Source organism: Neophocaena asiaeorientalis, unplaced genomic scaffold (assembly GCF_003031525.2).
Source record: "Neophocaena asiaeorientalis asiaeorientalis breed wild unplaced genomic scaffold, Neophocaena_asiaeorientalis_V1.1 scaffold204, whole genome shotgun sequence".
Lineage (NCBI taxonomy): Eukaryota > Metazoa > Chordata > Mammalia > Artiodactyla > Phocoenidae > Neophocaena > Neophocaena asiaeorientalis.
This window is the reverse complement of record NW_020173922.1, coordinates 7,911,601-7,933,444: the sequence shown is the minus strand read 5'-3', so window position 1 is coordinate 7,933,444 and position 21,844 is coordinate 7,911,601. Positions and strand designations below refer to the sequence as shown.

Genomic DNA, 21,844 nt, shown 5'->3' with positions numbered 1-21,844 from the left:
AAGACATTCATTTCTCCTCTTTTCCTTCTCTGTGTTTTCTTTGCCACAAAACTCTAGTCATGTCAAGCCCAAACGTTCCATAGTAAGAACATTTCAGCTCAGTTCATAATAAAAATTGAGGGCGTTTGTGTATATTATATGTTGTAAATTGAATAATGCTATATTCAGTCATAATTTATTTCAAATAGGTCTTTTCTTTCCCAAGGATTCTACTTTAATAATGAAAGAATAATAATTCTCTAAGAATATTTAAGAGCAGGTTTATATTAAGTATTTAATGTCCTTTCACTTTCAACTTTCTGGTTGTAAAGCAAAATAACTATATTAATACTAAAGGATATGAAGCATATGTCCTGTTAAAAGAGTTTTGGCAGTTAGAAGACTTGTCTTCTGGTGTTGAAAAGGCATGTTCCTTAGGGCAGCTGTGAACAGTATATACAGGTGTCCCTGAAAAGACCAATGGTGGATGTAGTTCTTTGTACTTTTGTACAGATTGGCATTCTGGTTGCCGAGTGATTGACTTCTGTTTTCAATTCTTCTGTTCAGACTCACTATTGTTCTAATGACTTTGCTTAAGTAGAGCACCTCCTTTTACTATAAGCCATCAGAGCACTTACCTTTAATTTTTTAAAGTACTCAAATGAGAACCTCATAAATTAAAGAACAACTATAATTCGGAGTCAACACATCCAACCAAGCCTTTGGCCAAAAGGAACTTTCCTTTGATTTGCTTTCCTTTAACATTCTACTGTCAATTTTTGCTGATTTTTTTCTTTGGAGCAATGACTTGTTTAATATATTTCAGGCTTTTGACTAAAACAAGTAATATAGGTTAATATTTTGAAACTACAAGAGCTTAGAAAACATCTGAAAGAAGAGTTTTGCATACGCCCACAGATTGAAAAGTTGTTTCATTTTTAATGGATGAACTGCCTTCATTATGTATACTTAATGGCTGGCACTCAAAAATATTTGGTAAATGAATGATACCATCTTTCAAAATATTTAACCCTCCCAGAAGGCAGAACCAGGGTTTGGATCTTCTAAATTTTTGCATTTCCATGTAAATTTTGAGAGTCAGCTTGTCAGTTTCCACACACACACAAAAAGCCTGCTGAGATTATGACTGGTATTGCATTCAATTTATAAATCAATATGGTGAGAACACACATAACTAACATTTTATATCCTTCCATTTAGTTAGATCTTCTTTAGTTTCTTTCAACAATGTTTTCTAATTTTCCCTTAGAGCTCTTACCTTTTTTCCCCATTTATTCCTATGTTTTGTGTGTATATATATGTATTTGTTTTGCTGTACTCGTAAGTGACATTAATTTTAAATTTCATTTTTGAATTGTTTGTTGCAATATATAGAAAGAGGGTTGATGTTTGTATATTGTGCTCTGTCACCATACTAAATGTATTGATTTATTCCAATTTCTTTTTAGCCAGTATTTCTTTGAATATCTTTCTGCTTCGTTCTCACTATCTTCCACTTCTGAGACTTCATTTACATGTGTGTTAGGCCATCTGATATCGTCTCTCAGGTCCCTTAAGTACTATTAATTTTTCATCAAGTCTTTTTTACCTCTCTGTTCTTCAGACCATATGAAAATTCCATGGATGTTGGGTATGTAACGGTTCACTTAATCCTCCTGTTTTTTGTAAGGTACCTCTGCCCTCAGCTCTGTCTGGAATCCTTCATTCCAGAGCCCTTTTATTTTGCTCTTTACAGAGAAAGGCCTTCAATCTTCTGTCTAGGAGGGGATAGACAGGGTGAAAGGAAGGATGATAACTTCTAGTTTCAAAAACTGGGATCAAAATAACAGAGGAATCCACCTTGGAGGAAACAGAAAATATGCAGAGAGAAGGGACTTCCCAAAAACCTATCATCTCTATGCTCAGAGATAAGAAAAATATTGCATTCATCAAATAAGAGTAAGGGGCTTTAAAAAAGAGAAGACGTTTTGGAGAATAAAAGCAAACTCTTGGAAATTAAAAAGGTGACAGCATAGATGCAAAGCTCAGTAGAAGGATAGGGATATTAACCCAGAAATAAGAGCAAAGAGACAAAGAAATGGAAAATAGGAGAGAAAATGAGAGGACCAAAGAGTTCCAGAAAGAGAAAATGTAGACAACAAAAGGAAAGAAATCATCAGGGATTGGAATAGATGTAATATAGAGATTAAGTTATTTGTGCCTTTCCCTATTTATTTTACTTAGAGTTTAAAAAAGAATTTACTATAGAACAAAGCATACATAAGAATAAACAAAACACATGTATATACAATTTATTGAATAATTATAAAGCTAGCACTTGTGTCAGTATCATGCAGGAAAAGAAAAAGAACACTGCCAGTACCCTGGAAGCCTGCAGTGTGACCTTCCCAGATTACAGTCCCATTTTGCGCCCCCTCCCTAGAGGTAACCACTATCCTGACACTTACAATTATTTTCTTGCTTTCCTTACTACCTGTACATACACCCTTAATATCTTAGTTTGCATCTTTTTGAACTTTAATGAATAGAATAATATTACATGTATTATTTTGTGTCTAGTTTCTTTCACTCTACATTACATAATTCATCCATGTTACTATATTTAACTGTAGTTCACTGCTGTTTAGAATTGTACCACTGTTTATATATCCATTCCATAATTATGAACATTTGAGTAATTTCTAGTTTTGGTTTATTACAAAAAATGCCGCTGTCAGCATTGGTATACATTTTACTGTATATGCACATTAATGTCTTGATGAATATTAATTTCTTGGTATATGTCAGGTGGTGCAGTTGCTGGATCATAGGCTATTCTTGTCTTCATCTTTACCGGGTAATGCCAAACTGCCTTTAAAAGTGATGTACCGTTTAAACTCAGTTCCTTCTTATTGTTAAATGTTTAATTTTTGGCAATCTGGTGTGTATGTATAATGGTATTTCATAGTGGTTCTAATTTACATTTCCCTGATTACTAACAAGGCTGATAAAATTTTGGAATTCCTATCTTATAAAGTATCTGTGTAAGTTTTTTGTCCATTTTTTCTAGCAGGTTTTCTGTCCTTTTATTTGAAACCTAAATTTGTAAATATTCTCAGAGGACAGGTGGCTAGGGTGCTTTTCCTTAGATTTTAGCCTAAATCCTGTATCATTTTGTCAGCTCACGAGTGCTTTTAAGGTGATTTTTCAAAAAAATTTTTATCCAGCATTTTGTTTTTGTCAGGCAAGTTGGCCGCATAACCTGGCCTGCCATTTCTAACAAAGAAAGCTGTAAATGCTCAACAGACTTGGAACCAATCTTCCTGATTTTGACCCGACCTTTAACCCAAGTTTCTGAGCTTTTTGGCAGTTCTGTCATACTAATTAGGTTGCTTCTTAGCTTTCCCCACTGGTAACTTAACAGACCCCAGGACACCCAATCCAATATAAAATATTGCTGGTATTATCTCTTCTCTTTCCCCCCCCCCCCCCCCCCAGCGCTATTGTGGTATAATTGACCAAAAAATCACTTCTCTTATCTTTATTCTTAGAGGTTTATGCCTTTTAAAACAAATGTCATTACTCTCATTTTACTGGGCTCCAGAGGGAGCTGAAATAAAAGCTTGCGTTAAAAATATCATCTTTAACCAGAACTATAGATGGCTGGTCATTTTATTTTCAAGCTCACAGACACTTCAAACAATAATATGGCTACAAGAAGTATTAAGTGAGCCACAGTACGGGCTCTGATCATCATAGACTGTACCATCAGACTTGAAATATTTTTAAATTGATTTAAAGTTAGGGCTTTATAGATACACCCTCAATGGACTAAGTGTTGAAATAATGTCTAAAACATTCTTATAAATCAAGAGGAGACAAATACCCCAGTAGAGAAATAGGCAGTGAGCATCACTTGACAGCTGACCAGATTTGTTTTCTATTTGGAGTGGATGTAGGGACATGCATGTGCCTGCTTTCCTGGAACAAGGGGAGGGTAGGCAGTTTAACACCATGTGTGAAAAGCCCTAAATTGTCCATTGGCTTTCCTTGACCTTGTAGGTATTTAACTTAAGTATATAATCAAAGATGTTTGGAAAGGTTTATGCAGTGGTATTTATAATAGTGAAAAAACAAAAACAAAGAATGACCAATAATGAGGGACTGGTGAAGTTAAAACTTTGCCATCATCAGAGAATCATGTAATAAAAGATTATCTATTGACATATAGGACGTTTTCTCAAAATGCTAAGTAACGAACAACAAATGAACCATGTCTCACATATAAAACGTTGAGCCATCTATAGTATTATCCCCAAAATAAATAAGATGAAGGATTTGTATAGAAGCGTTTGCTGGGTTTTCTCTGACAAAAGTAAGATGGCATTTTTTTTCTAATTTAAACTTTTCGGTGTTTTCCAAATTTCTTAACTAAATATTATTTTTATAATTTTAAAAAGTATCTTCCAGTTTAGCTTTATTTGGCAAATTACTTTTTTAATGTATCTACTTGTATATTTCTAAATGAATGTAAAGCAACCATCTTGGAGTAGATTATGGATTAGATATAAAGAAATAAACTAGGAAAAAATCGTTTGGGCTTTTTATGGACATAGTACAAGTTTTCCTCAGTGTGGGGATCATAGTTGTATTGAGTTTATTCAGTTTTCCTTTCCCACATGAATGAAAAATGGGGCAAGTCCACACCTAGAACCGCCTTAGCAAGTAACTACCGCACGTGATGCTTGCAGGGAGAAAAGCAATTTTCTATTCCAGATGAGACCTTCAAGCCCACAAAGAGAGTCAGCGAGTCATTTCAGCTGCCCACTGCAGTGGCAAGAAAAGTGTGAGTCTTTCACGTTCTCTATCGTAAAACTGTTTCTCAGTCTTTTCAGGCTTACACTACATTTCAGAAATAAAAATTTTCCTTTATATTACTCTTTTTGGGGACTATGAGAAAAATTGAAATTTCACACAGGGATGTCAGACCTGCACTGGTATTCAGCACGTTCTGTTCCTGCATACAGAGCTAACTGCTTACGTAAGAACTCAATCTTAAAACACTCTCTAATGGCTGACTATTCACGTTCTTATTCTTTTCAGGAAGGGATGTGGTTTAGTTAAAAATAATTTTTGTAATACTTTTGATAAAGTGTTTACGATACGTTTGTGAGAATACAGCGTTGATTTTGTTTTTAAATCCTATGCAAATTATTTTAGAAAAAGAATTACTATTATTTGATCATAATTGCATATCAAATTCAGAGCTTGTAGATTGCAAGTTTCCCACTGCAACAGTAGCTCCCATTTATCTGTTCTCAAAAAAGTGCTGCTCGTGCCCTTGACATTTTTATACTCCTAGGAATATCCCCAAAACTTTTTAAAGCAAAAATCATGTCATCACTTGCTGTCAGAGTTTCTTTTCCATTCCCATATGGTTTCTGAAATGTTAGCAGACACCATTTTAGAAGAAACAAGTTACTTGTCCGATATTCTAAATTGAACTGCAGTAATCTACAGAAGAATGAAAGCTTGCTTGTTCTTTATTGTTAAGTTCAGCAAAGTGAAACTGTATGATAGCTTATGTTGCTTACCACTGTCCTTTATGAAATTTTATTGAGAAAATCTGTACATAGATAAACATATTGAAGGCATAGTACATTATATTTTCGGTATGTTTTGACTGATATTTAATTATATAATTTAGCAAAGGAATTTTAGAACAATTCACATGTGTTTTCAAAATGTAGTCACCCTTTTTTATCTATGTCTGGAGAATGCACGGTAAATAGATAATAAATGAGTATTGGTGAAAAGTAGTAATTCTAGATCTATGGTAACTGTTACTTTGGGTATCACTTGACCTTAGTTTCTCTGAAATAGGAGCTCTTAACATCCTATTATCACTATAATGTTGTACTAATTTAATCTACCATATAGTTAGCCAGAAGTCTATTATTACTGTATGTGCTAAAAATTTAAAAAGCAGTAGACTTTTCAAATAAACTGAAAATACATCTAAATATTTTTTTTAATTTGAATTTTGATTCAGATTTAGACTTTGCCTCTCAGTATTATTTTTTATTTTATATTGGAGTATATATAGTTGATTAACAATGTGTCAGTTTTGGGTGTACAGCAAAGTGATTCAGTTATATGTACATATACATGTATCTGTTCTTTTTCAAACTCTCTTCCCGTTTAGGTTATTACAGAGTATTCAGCAGAGTTCCCTGTGCGATATAGTACGTCCTTGTTGTTAATCTGTTTTAAATATAGCAGTGTGCACGTCAATCCCTAACTCCTAATCTATCCCCGATGCCCCCAACCATAAGTTCGTTCTCTAAGTATGTGAGTCTGTTTTGTAAATAGATTCCACATATAAGTGATGTCATAAGATATTTGTCTTTCTCTGACTTACTTCACTTAGTATGATCATCTCTAGGTCCATCCATGTTGCTGCACATGGCATTGTTTCATTCTTTTTAATAGTGGAATAATATGACATTGTATACATGTGCCACATCTTCTTTATCCATTCCTCTGTCAATGGACATTTAGGTTGCTTCCATGTCTTGGCTATTGTAAATAGTGCTGCAGTGAACATTAGGGTGCCTGTATCCTTTTGAACCATGTTTTTCTCTGGATATATGCCCAGGAGTGGGATTGCAGGGTCATATGGTAGTTCTATTTTTAGTTTTTTAAGGAACTTCCACACTGTTCTCCATAGTGGCTGCACCAATTTACTTTCCCACCAACACTGTAGGAGGGATCCCTTCTCTCCACACTCTCTTCCGCATTTATTGTTTGTGGACTTTTTGATGATGGCCATTTTGACTGGTGTGAGGTGATACCTCATTGTAGTTTTGATTTGCATTTCTCTAATAATTAATGATGTTGAGCATCTTTTCATGTGCCTCTTGGCCATCTGTATGTCTTCTTTGGAGAAATGTGTATTTAGGTCTTCTACCCATGTTTCGATTGGAATGTTTGGTTTTTTGATATTGAGCCTCATGAGCTGTTTGTAGATTTTGGAAATTAATCCCTTGTCGGTCACATCGTTTTCAAATATTTTCTCTCATTCTGTGGGTTGTCTTTTCATTTTGTTTATGGCTGTGCAAAAGCTTTTGATTTTAGTTAGGACCCATTTGTTTGTTTTTGTTATTTCCATTACTCTAGGAAATGGATCGAAAAACATCTTGGTGCAATTTATGTCAAAGACTGTTCTGCCTATGTTTCCCTTTAAGAGTTTTACAGTATCCAGTCTTACATTTAGGTCTTTAATCCATTTTGAGTTTATTTTTGCATACGGTGTTAAAGAGTGTTCTAGTTTCAGTCTTTTACATGTAGCTGTCCAGTTTTCCCAGCACCACTTATTGAAGAGACTGTCTTTTCTCCATTGTACAGTCTTGCCTCCTTTGTCATAGATCGATTGACCATAGGTGCGTGGGTTTATTTCTGGGCTTTCTATCTTGTACCATTGATCTATATTTCTGTTTTTGTGCCAGTACCATACTATTTTGGTGACTCTCGCTTTGTACTATAGTCTGAAGTCAGGGTGCCTGATTCCTCCAGCTCTGTTTTTCTTTCTCTAGATTGCTTTGGCTATTCAGGGTCTTTTGTGTCTCCACACAAATTTTTAAGGTTTTTTTGTTCTAGTTCTGTGAAAAATGCCATTGGTAATTTGATAGGGATTGTACTGAATCTGTAGATTGCCTTGGGTAGTATAGTCATTTTGACAATATTAATTCGTCCAGGTTAAGACCATGGTGTATCTTTCCATCTGTGTCATCTTTGATTTCTTTCATCAGTGTCTTATGGTTTTCCGAGTATGGGGCTTTTGCCTTCTTAGGTAGGTTTTATTCCTAGGTATTTTATTCTTTTCGACGTGATGGTAAATGGGATAGTTTCTTGAATTTCTCCTTCTGATCTTTCATTGTTAGTGTATAGAAATGCAACAGATTTCTGTGTATTGATTTTGTATAAAGGGTCCTGGGACTAGTTCTCTAACTAGTTGAGCTTTAATTTCTAAGTTCTGAGTTTCAATTTATGCTTCTATACAATGGGATTGGTTAACATCTGCTTTCAGGTTATTAATGAGGATTACAGAGTATATCAGGTGCCTAAGACATAAGAAGTGCTAAATGGTAGCTGTTATTATATAGTCCAGTTGAATATATAATTCTACTACCTTAGCACCTTTTTTAAATTAAATAACTACAGTGTTTGTGTTTTTTTTTTTTTTTTGGCTCTATCAGTCTTCTTGACATTTGTGGACATGTTAATTTATGTCCATGATTTTCTTCTAGTCAATAGATGTAAATCTTCCATCTATAAAACCGGTAGTGTGGCTAGACAGCTCCTTTCTAGTTAAGGCTGTATCCTATTAAGTGTTATGAAGTTTTCAAACTAATACAGAAATTATTCACATCATTGTATATCCCCAGCTGGATACTTTGGTGGAGCAGTATATTTCATCAAAATTAAATGCATTTCAAAAAATTCTAAGGTCTAATATGGTAGTCAGGCGTAACTGCTTCAAAGCTCCTCTAAGGGCAAAAATGGTGTTTTGAATATGCAAAACACTCCTATTTCTATTTTTGTATTTTTGATACGAGGTCTCCGTGTTATTAACTCAGTATTTAATGGCTTGTGTGACATTGTCTTAATAATGTAGAATGTGAATATGCTAATTTAAGACTTAAGTCAGTATAACAAGAATCTAAAGGAAAAATGGAAGTGACTAGGATACTTTTGTATCTTTTTAATTATAGATAATTTCTACTTCATTGTGATAACAAGGATAGTCAGAAGAGGGAAAAACAGAAATTATTTTTGATGTTTACCTTTACCTCAGGACTATCTACTTGATGACTCACACACTCTTTTAAAAACTCTGTCAAGCTGAACAGATATTACCCTACGGGTCCCTGCCACATAACACAGTGATGAGGGTAAGGAGCCTGGATTCTGGAATCAGACAGTGCTGAATTCAAATCCAGACTGTGCTAATGCGATTCTGGCCAAACACCTGGCTTAATTTCTGTATTCTCATTTGTAAAATGGACTAGTGGTAAGGATTATTTGAGATAATACATTTATTAAAGTACTTAGCCATGGATCTTGGTTTGTAGAACTAAAAGTCAACCAATTGGTGTCCAATACGATTATTACTATGATGGGAGTGTTTGTTCCACCTACCTGAAAACCTTCCCAGTCTTAAATTTTTCATCTGACTGCCTGCATTGCAGACGTCCCTAGAAGAGGAGGGAAGAAAGGAATAAGTAACCTTTACATCATTCCAGAGATTAATTTCTTATTCCTTTCTTCCTTCCTCTTCTAGGGACAAGTTCACCAGTGTTCTCACTGTATATAAATACTTTAAATTATTCCTTTAAATTGTTTCAGTGGATATCTAAGAGTCAGGCTGTGAAGTGAGAGCATCGTCATCAAAACCTGAGGGAAATGTGTATCAGTAAGGAAGTTCTCATACTAATTTAAGAATCTAATCTCATTGAGAATCAAGTCTTGGCTTTTGACTGAAGGTGGGAGTATGTGGCTTTAGACCAAATTCAGGTTGGTTTTGAGGGTTTTGTTCTTTATACTAAAATAAAAATGAATGTAGACACAGCTGTTCTGCATTTTGTTTGATTTTATAAACATCTTAGTAGGAATTGTGCTAATTGTACAGTATGAGATATACATTAGTTTGACTAAATTTTCAAATGATACACAGGCTGTCGCACAATTATAAGGCAATTGTTTTTACCTATTTGACCTGCTCTGGCAATCCTTATTTGGCCAGAAATCTTTCGCAGATCGTGTTTGGAAGCAGGCACAGGGAATTTGCTTCCTTTTGCTGTATATCACTGAGACATCAAACCACAGCCCTCAAAGCAGAAGGCAATTCATCCCTCAATTTGAAGACCTAGATCTACCTCATCTTCTCAGTTTTTCCACTTTATTGTAGTGAGGGAGGTGGAATACTGGTTAAGAACGCTGATTTTGGTGTCAGAAAGCTAGGCATTTGAATCCTGACTTGGCTACAGTGACTTTGTGTCACTGTAGGCAGGTCAGCTTCTCTAAATCTGCTTCCTCATCTGTAAAACACTGAAAACAGTACCCACCTCGTACGTTTGTGGAGAGGATTAAAGGGGATAATGTATATAAAGAAAGAGCTTGCAGAGTAGCTCCTAGTAGTAGTGAGGTGATAGATGTTTATGAGATTGTACCCCTAGTACAGTTAACACGTTAGCTGCCTCAAATTCTTTTGCAGAATATAAAAAGATGTAACATATAAGTAAGCTAAATAAAATAACATATACTGGACACTGTAACAAGATGCTGGTGATATAAGAGGCCTAAGACATGGACCCTACCTAAAAGGAATTATTGATGGAAATATAAATCAAGAGATATCATGTGGAAAGTGCTACATGGCAGTGTTTAAGGGAGTCTAGAGGTTGTCTTGGATCAGAAAGGCCACGGCAGACACTCCAGCCTGGAAGAAGAGATCTTAGGACAAGCTTCGAGGGAAATGGGCACATAGTAGTCCCTTCGTAAATACTTGTAGAGGGACTTCCCTGGTGGTCCAGTGGATGGGACTCTGCGCTCCCAATGCAGAGGCCCTGGGTTTGATCTGCGGTTAGGGAACTAGATCCCTCATGCCGCAACTAAAAAAGATCCCGGACATGATGGGGAGGATCCCATGTGCCACAACTAAGACCCGGCGCAGCCAAATAAATAAAATCAATACTAAATAAAAAATAAATATTTGTAGAATATAGGATCTCTAAGGTGTTAAAGAAACCAGATGGTTCGTGTAGAGGAGTGGGAAGGCATATAATTGGAGAAAGAAAGAGGAACCAGATTGTGGACCATGTTGGGCTTGAACTGCTTATTAACACGGAAGAACCTCGGAGATTTTTAATCACGATGAGAAAAATGAGTTTTAGCGTTGTAGGGGACATAATGGAAAGAGAAGCAGCCAGAGCGAGGAGGACTACTTAGTATAAACCACTGCAGTGGTTAAGGCAAGAGGTGAGGGAAGACATGCATTAAGATGGAGGCAGAGTGGACAGAAAGGGAAAGGTACATCATAGGGAATAATAAATAGGATGTGGAAAAAGGTTGGAATTGGCAACTAAGTACTGAGGGTTACTAAGTATGGTGAGAGGAAGTCAGGTCTCTCTCTGAGAACAGAGTAAGATATTTAGAAATACGTGGTGGTTGTAGTTGAGGTGGAAATGCACAGTGTTTGTTTCTTGTCAAGCATTTCACAGCAGTTATATTACAAATTACAGTAAATGATCAAAATTCCAGAATCCAAAAGTTTATAATTTCCTTCAAACTAATGTGAAATGAAATAAAATACAAACCATCAACTTAACACTATTCTAAATTAAAGTACAAACCCAAAATAGACCACAGTTGGTGAAATCTACAAAGTAGACACACATGACAAACCAAAGAGGACTCCGAAAGTCCAAATAACTGAATGTACAAAATACAAAAGATGCAGGTACAAGCCCCAATTAAAGCTTATAATGGAATTACAAATAATTGTAATAACCACAGCATTCAGCTATGGGACTTGACTCCTAAGTTACCTACTGAATAGCACTGTAGGAAGACAAGGTATTACCACCCCACTCCCTAAAAATAAAACCCAAGTAAAACTACAAATACATTGGTATATGAGAAAAAACAAGTCATGAAAGGACATTTTAAAAAATTAATCACAAATGAGATTCCAGCTCAAAAATTTTGTTCTTGCCTTATTCGAAGACGTCACATTCATAAATCTGCATGTACTAAATCATAGTTATTCTTGTGTGCTCTTAAGAAGCAAGAAAGCATCAGGTAGAACAAAATCAGGTCTTCATTCTAGAAATAACCATGTAAAGAAAAAAGTTTTCTCCTCACTGTGCTTGCTACTTACTCTTGGTCTTAGTGTTCTGTTACTAGAACATCATTACTCCTCCTTTCATTGAAACTCATGTCCCTCAGTGCAGGCCTGAGCCAATGGAACTGAAAATATGAAACAAGATTTCATCTCTTAGGAACTAAGTTACCCAGCACAGTCACTAGACTGAGGACTGATCCTTCCAGAGAGAAAGAAACACAGAGGAAAACACGTTAGATTAGACTTTAAGAAAGGAGCATATAGATAGGGTGACCATATTCTCTCTTCATATAAATAAAAATACAGGTCCAAAGAAGTCTTTCACAGACCCAAGTATATTCTTGCCTACTTCCCACCCCTACCTTGGGAAATAGTGACCGCTTCTTTGGAGTTTATTGATTCAACACCTTCATTTTACAGACAGGGAAACTAAGTGCAGAGATGTTAAATGACAGGCCATTGGTGTCTCAGAGATCTAAAAAAAGACATCTCCTCCAACAGTCATCCTTTACTGAAAATGTTCCTGGACACTACAGTACAGCTTTACAGTACAGGCGTTGGTGCTCTAACCTCCTCCCTAAGATGAGTCAGTATAAATGAGGCATAGTTTGAGGAAACTGTCTTAGTAGGCACCTAAAGTTAGAACCAATAGAAACCTCGCTCAACAAATGCAAAGCAAAGAGATTAATCAGTCTCTTTTTTTTTTTTTGGCTTGCTAAATAAGATAAAATGCACTCTGCTAAAACCATTTAACAGAAATATTATGAAAGCCTTCCCCCAGAGTATTTTTCTATTTGATTTGAAAACTATTCCATAGCTTATTATCAAACAAATCAGTAATCCTTCGGCTAATGCAGGGATAAATGGGCAGTCAGAAAATACAATCACCTGGTGTGTGCAGCTGAGTATTTACATTTTTCCTAATGAACAAAGATAAGAAAAGTGCAGGTGACTTTAATGTGTAAAAATCACCTCTTAGTGCTAGTGCTAGAGGGAAAAATAAAAGTAAATTACTAACTCAAGCTAATCACTAAACTTGTATAGTTCCTGGCCTCAGCTCTGTTTTGAATCTCTTTTTGGACTTGTCTTGAATCAAAGAATATTTACAGCTACCTCAGTAGGGCAGTTGCTCCATTTTAAAAGATAGTTTAGAAGGCTTTACAATAAGTTTCTGGTCCTTGTTGAATTTTCTTCTTTGTTTTTTTTCCCCCACTTTATGTTGCTTAAAGATTTATAGCAAGGATTTCTTAACCTCAGCACTGTTGACATTGAAGCTGGATAATTATTTGTTGTGGAAGACTGTCTGCTGTGCATTGTGGGAGGCTTAGCGGCACCCTAGCCTCTTCTCGCTAGATATCAGTGGCATTTCCCAAGTTGTGACAACCAAAAACGTCTCCAGAGGTAGCCAGATGTCCCCTGGGGAGTAAAACTGCTCCCGATTGAGAACCACTGCTTTATGGTATTAGGACAAAAACTGGTAAGCCAGGGAGAATATTCCTATTCCATTTGTAGTTGGTAAAAATTAATCGAGCTTTATTTCCAGGATTTTTTCCCATGTTAATTAATATTTGCTGTCTGAGATAATATCAGTTTTGCTTTTTTCCAAAACGAATTTCTTGCATTTCATTGAAAAATTGTTGATTAAGTTCACTTAAATTGAAGGCTAAGCCAACCACACCATTTGGGTTTATTGTAGTTTATCGTCTCTCTTCCTTCCTCCGTGGGGGAAAGCCTCTCACTTAGTAAGCAATACTGTATCATTTTGCCAAGTACATTACAGTCCCCATTTAGAAATAAGGCAGTTGAGATTTAGAGACATTAAAAGGTCACGAAGCTACTACACTGCAGTTAGGCTATGAATTCTAGCATGTCTGACTTAAAGCCCTCACTATCCTCTTTAACAGCAGTTCTCAACATGTGATCTATGGGCCCCTGGGAGTCCCCATTCCTTTCAAAACTATTTTCATGATAATACATAGTCTTTATTTGCATTTTTCACTCTGTTGACATTTGCACTGATGGTACCAAAACCAATGATGAGTAAAACTGCTGGTGTCTTAGGGTACAGTAGTCATTGTATTTAACTGCAGTATACTCACAGTTAAAGAAGAAAGCAAGCCAGTTCCACCTAAAGATACCTTTGAGGAAACACTGCACTAATTCACGTAAGTCTCCACCCTTTAATGTATGTGTCTTAGTATCCATTTTGTGTAAAGCACTTATGCTGCATATAGTATTTGATGGTTGTCTCAAACAGTCTTACATGTGCTTTTCTTTAAGTTGAGAGTTGAACAAACTACGTTTTTCATGGTATAGGATGGATAAACTACGGGTTTTCAGCCTTGGGAATTTGGCAAATGTTTTCTCAGAGATGACTGAAGTGAGCTTATCGCTTCAAGGAAGACAAGTGACAGTACTTGTTGCCAATCAGTAAAAGTTAGAGTTTCCCAAACAAAATGCAGAATTTTGGAAACCTTGTATCTGCCACTGTGAGCTGGACAAATGCAACTCTTACACTGTATAATGAACTGTGTCAGCATTTGGAAGATCTGCATAACTTAGTGAACCAGTATTTTCCAAATGACTAATGCATGATAGTTCAAAATCACGCATGGGTAAAAGATCCATTCAAAGTACAAGACAGACCAGTGGATTTAATGTAACATAGATAACAAAAAAGTGCACTGATAGGGTTTTAGATTCCTCATTGCAACATGAACGTTTACGAAACGAAACTGTCGATTTTGGGTGCAGAATCAAGAAAGAATATCTACAATTACCTGAACTTAAGTTTCTGAAGGACCATTAACCTTCCCCTGTCTCACAGAGAAGGTTCTTCAAAGCACTTCTCATTCCTTGGGATCCTCCAGAAAGGAAGGAGAAGTTGGGGGGAGGGAGAAAAAAGAAGTTAATGCCTGAGGGTTAAGGAGAAACATATTGTTTGATGATCAGCAAGTGTTGTGTGCCACTACTTTATATAACTCAAATATATAATCTACACAGAAGGTCCTAAAATGGTACTAATAAGGAAAAAGAGTCAAGGGCTTATCAGCTAGTCACTGTCACACAGTTGTTAAAGCACTGGAGCTAGGATGTAAGTCCAGATTTGTCTATATATATAGCTGAATCACTTCCTAGTAGTACTACCATGACACTGAAGCAGCCAAAAGTATTCTGCTGCTCCTACCTAGATCAAAGTTTCTAGGTCCACTGTCATTTCAGTAACACATTTTCATGTATGATATGACCTGTGTATCCTCACAGTGCCTGGCATTCAGATACCAGGAACCATGTGCTGAAAGGGTGTCATTTACCTGCACGTTTTACATGTTTCTCAAGGTGTGTGTAACTTCCATCCATCCGTGATCCTCCTTTCATCAACTGCCTTTCTTGCAAGAAAATTAAATAGAAAAACCTGCTTTATACGTATCTTTTCTCTCTCTAATGTAAACTCAGTAGCCTCAGGAATAACTTGATGTCCAGCACACTTTCCATTTTGAGTGGGAGACAGCATTCAAGTATTCACCTGAAACAACACATTTTGTTATTTCCACTCTTCACTTAAAAGAAAGCACTCTGGATACAGTCAGTTCATAATAGAACCTCTTAGCATCTTCAGAATGTTTGTTTGACACAGCTGTAAACACACACTGAGCAAAAGACCAGGACAATTCAGCTTTTCTGTTCAAAAGCGGGTGTAGAGCTTCCCTGGTGGTGCAATGGTTGAGAGTCCGCCTGCCAGTGCAGGGGACACGGGTTCATGCCCCGGTCCGGGAAGATCCCACATGCCGCGGAGCGGCTGGGCCCGTGAGCCATGGCCGCTGAGCCTGCACGTCCGGAGCCTGTGCTCCGCAATGGGAGAGGCCACGACAGTGAGAGGCCCGCGTACCGCAAAAAAAAAAAAAGGGTGGGGGGGCGTGTAATATGCAGTCTTATTATGGTGTGCTTTTTCTTTCTTGTTGTCATGTATCCTTATTAAAAGATGATGATTCCATATGGTTTTCCTTTGAGTTCTAACCATTTTGTTGAACCCCCGCCCTTTTAGCAGTATCATAGGGTCACAGTTGCAATTGAATAACATTTTGTGTTCATTCATTTCTCCCAGTGGGGTTCACTATAGGCCATCATAGTGCTCATATTTGTGTGACAAAAACTGATTTTTTTTCCATTGATGTCAGTGGTACACTTAGCAGCTTTCCGTGTATTTAGTTTTTATCTGATGTAGCCTAGAATGACTGCCGGAAGGGATGCCGAAGGCCTGACTTAAGTTCCAGATTCTTAGTTGCAGATTTGATCAGTCCATTTGTTCATGTAGTTTTTTTTTTTCTTTTTTTTTTTATGTCTGCGTTGGGTCTTCATTGCTGCGTGCGGGCTATCTCTAGTTGCGGCGAGCAGGGGCTACTTTTCATTGCAGTGCACAGGCTTCTCATTGCGGTGGCTTCTCTTGTTGCAGAGCACGGGCTCTAGGTGCATGGGCTTCAGTAGTTGTGGCTCACGGGCTCTAGAGTGCAGGCTCAGCAGTTGTGGCGCGTGGGCTTAGTTGCTCCGCGGCTTATGAGATCTTCTCGGACCAGGGCTCAAACCTGTGTCCCCTGCATTGGCAGGAGGACTCAACCACTGTGCCACCAGGGAAGCCCTGTTCATTTAGTTTTAACTTTCTCTCTTGTTTGCCATCTCTAGCTCACAGTTGAGTGGCCTGAACGTGTTTTGCATGTGCTCTAATTATAACTGAGAATTTGGGAATACTGTCCTAGATTTTAGACTTAATACTACTTACATAATACTTATATCAGGCTTTCTCATAAAATCTTGTTTTCCTGAAAGAGAAAAGAATGAACATTTATCAGGTGCCTGCTGGAGGGAGGAACTATGTGCTAGACTTTCTGTGTGTTCTTTTGTTTTCACAACACACACACAGGTGATGTCCTTCGAGTTTACTTGTGAGAAAACAGAGGTTCAAAGTAGTAGATACCTATCCAAGGTCACATAAGCTTTGAAATGGTAGAACTGGGATCTGAAACATGTCAATTTGACCACAAACAGGCTCCCTGATCAACCTCCAACAACTGCGTGACCTCATCTAGAGGTGATGGCATCCTTTTCACAGGGTTGTTGAGAGGACAGATGAGATTCTATTCATGAAAGTGTTTTAATACTATAAAATACTACCAAAGTACTGTTTAAACATTTTTAATATGTATTTCTGTCTCTGTGTGTATATATATGTATATATATATATATAAAATTAGTTGAGGGAACACTGTAGAGTTAACCTTTCAAATCAATAAATATTGCACTTACTTTCCATAAACTAAATATATAAACAACTGGATGGTCCCTAAAAATAGATGTCAGATGACAGAGATTGGCTGAGCAGGAATAGGAGCATCTTCAGAACAGAAGCCAAGGAATTTTTTGCTTCCCTAACACATTGCTCTGTTCACTCACTCCAAGACCTTCCTACTTCTCTGTAAAACTCTGGCCCAGAGCAGCTCTGCTACATTAGTCACAAGTTTCCATTAATCAAGGATGGTTCGTGCCAGACCTACAGCAGAGTCATTTCAGGTTATTCTCTTCCATTGTAGGCTTTCAATATGCACTCAGTACACTCTCCCAAATCTAGCAGGGGATCAATGCCTTGTGATACAGAAGCATCCAGAAATTCTCCTTGACAGTGTTCAGAGAACAATATGAAACCCTGGGGCCTATTCCCAGAACTGGAGTGGTGGGAATGCTGTCAGTCGCTAAGCATCTAGATAAACATAGGGTTGGCTAGCCTCGTTTGAGGACAGAATTCAGGGGGAGCTTTGGAGTTTATCGACCTAATTATTTAAAGTGACATTTACAAAACAAATTGTCATTCTACAATCAACTTTAACTTTTTAAATATTTATTTATTTAAAATGTTTGGCTGTGCTGGGTCTTCGTTGCTGGGCGGGGGCTACTCTTCGTTGCGGTGCACGGACTTCTCATTGCGGTGGCTTCTCGCTGCAGAGCACTGGCTCTAGGCGCGCGGGCTTCAGTAGTTGTGGTTCACGGCCTCTAGAGCACAGGCTCAGTAGTTGTGGCGCACGGGCTTAGTTGCTCCGCGGCATGTGGGATCTTCCTGGACCAGGGCTCAAACCCGTGTCCCCTGCATTGGCAGGCGGATGCTTAACCACTATGCCACCAGAGAAGTCCAACTTTTAACTTTTATTCCAAAAACAGAATAACAAAAAGATGTTACTTAATAAATATAATTTCTAACCCTGTTAATTACCCAAACAATTTCTTAAGTCAGTTTGCTCTGTGATTTAGTTTAAGCATATTTGTAATTGAGATTTAATAATATTATTTATGAATAATTTATCCCTAAATGCCATCTCTTTTAGAGAATAGGCAGATAAAGAAAATCTCAGGGAGAGATATATAGGTGATGAACAATACACTTTTAATGTGTAAAGTTCCAAAATCAACAGATTGCTACCATCCATATGTTTGAAGAACACATGACCAGAGAAGGAATTAGCAGTCTCTAGGAACTATTTTCAGGGACTCTTTTTAGTTACACAAGGTTAGAAAGGTTAGGAACTCTTTTGAGTTATACAGCACACAATACAGTTTTGGTTCTAAAGTTAGCATGTAAGATGAACATTCCTTAGAAATATACAACATTGGAAACCACTGTATCATCTATATTGAAGGTTTTATAGTTAACTTTTCCTCTAGCATTAAAGGGATCCCTGTTTCGTTCGTTGGTTTATAAAAATATGTCTTTATAAGCAAATGTGGCAAAATGTTGAGAATTGGTGAGTATAAGTAAAGACTGTACATCCATTGCACAATACTTTCAACTTTTGAGTGTTTGAAAATTCTCAGAACAACAAATTAGAAAAGGAATATTTATCTTTTGTAGTGAGAAATCTACAAAATGAAAACAAGACCTAGCAGGAGAAGCAGGTTCCCATTTTCCATCTTTTTCTCCAGGGCATATGTACATAGAGTGGGGAGGGCAGCATAGTCCTTACTGTTGAAAGCCCAGTGCTGGAAAAAAGTCTTACCTGCTGCAAGCCAGACTAGAAAGTTGTAGGAGGTAATGTTTCTGCACCATTCTCTTCTAAGTCATAAAAAACAACTGTCATTTCAGCCAGTATGACATTGGGAATGAGAGATGCTGGACCAAACTTTAATACAGTCATACCTCAGAGATACTGCTGGTTTGGTTCCAGACCACAGCAAGAAAGAAAATGTTGCAATAAAGGAAGTCACTTTCCAGTGCATATAAAAGTTATGTTTACACTATACTATAGTCTGTTAAGTGTGCAGTGTGTCTGAAAAGCAATGTACATACCTTAATTTTAAAATACTTTGTTGGGCATATACCCAGAGAAAACCATAAGTCAGAAAGACACATGCACCCCAATGTTCATTGCAGCACCATTTACAATAGCCAGGTCACGGAAGCAACCTAAATGCCCATCGACAGACGAATGGATAAAGAAGATGTGGTACATGTATACAATGGAATATTACTCAGCCATAAAAAGGAACAAAATTGGGTCATTTGTAGAGATGTGGATGGATCCAGAGACTGTCATACAGAGTGAACTAAGTCAGAAAGAGAAAAATATCGTAGATTAATGCATATATGTGGAACCTAGAAAAATGGTACAGATGAACCGGTTTGCAGGGCTGAAATAGAGACACAGATGTAGAGAACAAACCTATGGGCACCAAGGGGGGAAAGTGGTGGTGGGGGTGGTGTGATGAACTGGGAGATTGGGATTGACATGTATACACTAATATGGATAAAATAGATAACTAATAAGAACGTGCTGTATAAAAAATAAAATAAAACTTAAAAAAAAATACTTTTGCTAAAAAATACTAACCATCTGACAATTTTGCAGCATCTGTTAAGTGCAATAAAGTAAAGCACAATAGAACAAATTATGTGTATATTGTAAGAAATTTTAACTCAAGCAGAGGAATGGGTAGAATTGTAATGAGACTTGAATGAAATTAGAAAGATCCCTGTACAATATCTTAAAATTAGAGGAAAAAAAATGATGTCCTAAGGAATCTTTGGCGGTTGATGGAATATATACTATATCTCTTGATCATGGTGGTAGTTACACAATTATCCATTTAACAAACCTCATCAATTGTACACTTATAAATGGTTAATGTTATTGTATGTAAATGATACTTTAGTAAAGGTGATTATAAACAACTCCCAAGCAACTAAAAATTATAATATCTAAGTCCATTCTTTTTAAGGGATACGTTTCTTTTTTCTTTTTTTTTTTTTTTGCCATGCCCCATGGCTTCTGGGATTTCAGTTCCCCGACCAAACATTGAACCTGGACTACGGCAGTGAAAGTACCAAATCCTAACCACCAGACCCCAGGGAACTCCCAGGGAATACTTAAAAAGAAATTACCTCACTCTTAATTTTGTATAGAAGAATAAAACGTTATTTGACTATATCTAAGTAGGATTTTTTAATGCTTGCTTGTACTTGAAGCCAGAGTTCAGTGTGAACATGCTCACTGTGGAGTGAGAAGGTAAGAGAACTGTATTTTGATACTTCTGTGACAGTCATGACAGTTAAATCGTCACACTGCTTTCTTCCTTTTTTAGCCCTGGAATGAGACCAGATGTAAGCTCTCCTCCATCCAGCTCCTCAGCAGCAACGGGACCACCTCCCAAACTCTGCCTAGTGTGCTCTGATGAAGCTTCGGGATGTCATTATGGGGTCTTAACTTGTGGAAGCTGTAAAGTATTCTTCAAAAGAGCAGTGGAAGGTAGTGTGTGTTTTGAAGAGTTTTATTATTTCTCTGGTTCCTATTTCTCAGAGTGGATTCTGAAATTTCTATTATATGCAAAGCCCATTAAGGCTAGAAGTCAGTAAAAGCAGGGGGAGGAGGGTAGCTCCTAAGTGCTCTAGTGGGGAAGAGATACTTTAAAAAACAAACTAGAATAAAATAGAAAACTATAAACTGAAGGGAGGGAGTATGGTCAGAGAACAGAAGATAACTAAGAAAGTGCTATCATGTGAAGTGATGGCGTTAGGTTTCAGCAGTAACTAGTGCTCATTGTGTTAGTATTATGGGCTTTAATTCCCATGAATTAGCTGGTTTTAAAGCCACCAACTATTCCAGTCTGGCAAAAATGAGTGATAATGAGAACTGTGAGGGGGAAAAGTGTTTTGTTTTGTTTTCCAATAAGCCAGCCCTGTGCTTTGTGATATAAATGTGGTGTAAGACCTGATCCCTGCTCTCTGGGAGGTCACAGTGTACTTGGAAGTGAAAGATGAGTTAACAGTTACAAGGTACAGAGATTATAATACAGAGGAGCAAGTGACAAAATGCCTGAGGAGGTCAGGAAAGAAGGTGTTTTAGAGAAGGTGACTTCACTTGACAAGTATTATATTCATGTAAATTTTACCCTTGTTACAGATTCAGCCTGCACATCAGCTCCTTACAGAAGGAAAAATTGATTCCATAAGCAAATTATTGGAAGTCACACTAAAATTTTCTAATATGACCAGTGAATCCTCTTAGAAAAAACTGTTTTGTAATTTAGTTATTTGTAAAGCATTTGGAAGGCAGCGTGGCCTGAATGGATTACCTAAAGCTCTGATTAGATAATTAGATTTTTAAAAAATTAACGTATTCATTCACAGTACGGGAAAGATTATTATCTGGCTTCAGTTGAGTTTGCATGTCCTTAAGAGTTAGATGAGTCATTTTCTTTTGTTTGGATTGCTTTTCATATATTAACAAACTGTAAAACTACTTGTGTTATCCCGCAGAGAGCACAGGGATGCAGGCTTTAACCAGTTTGGTATCATCCAACTACTGAGTAGAGTCATTAAGTAAAGCCCACCCCTAATTAATGCAATGTCTCTAACAAAGTAGATGTTATTTACCACAGACAGAAGCTTCTTCTTGTCCTTACTTTATTCAGCACTTTCTT

General features: G+C 37.0%; 1 protein-coding gene across 5 annotated transcripts in view; it reads left to right on the top strand.

The window, feature by feature from the left end:
• Positions 1-21,844, top strand: part of NR3C1 (nuclear receptor subfamily 3 group C member 1) — a 126,600-nt gene that overhangs the window by 72,405 nt on the left and 32,351 nt on the right. For 4 of the 5 annotated variants that reach the window (XM_024752244.1, XM_024752243.1, XM_024752245.1 and 1 more), the window contains exon 3: positions 20,507-20,673. In XM_024752244.1, the coding sequence (XP_024608012.1) occupies positions 20,507-20,673 (167 nt within the window). The remainder of the gene's footprint in view (positions 1-20,506; positions 20,674-21,844) is intronic. The other variant, XM_024752248.1, reaches the window with a different exon arrangement.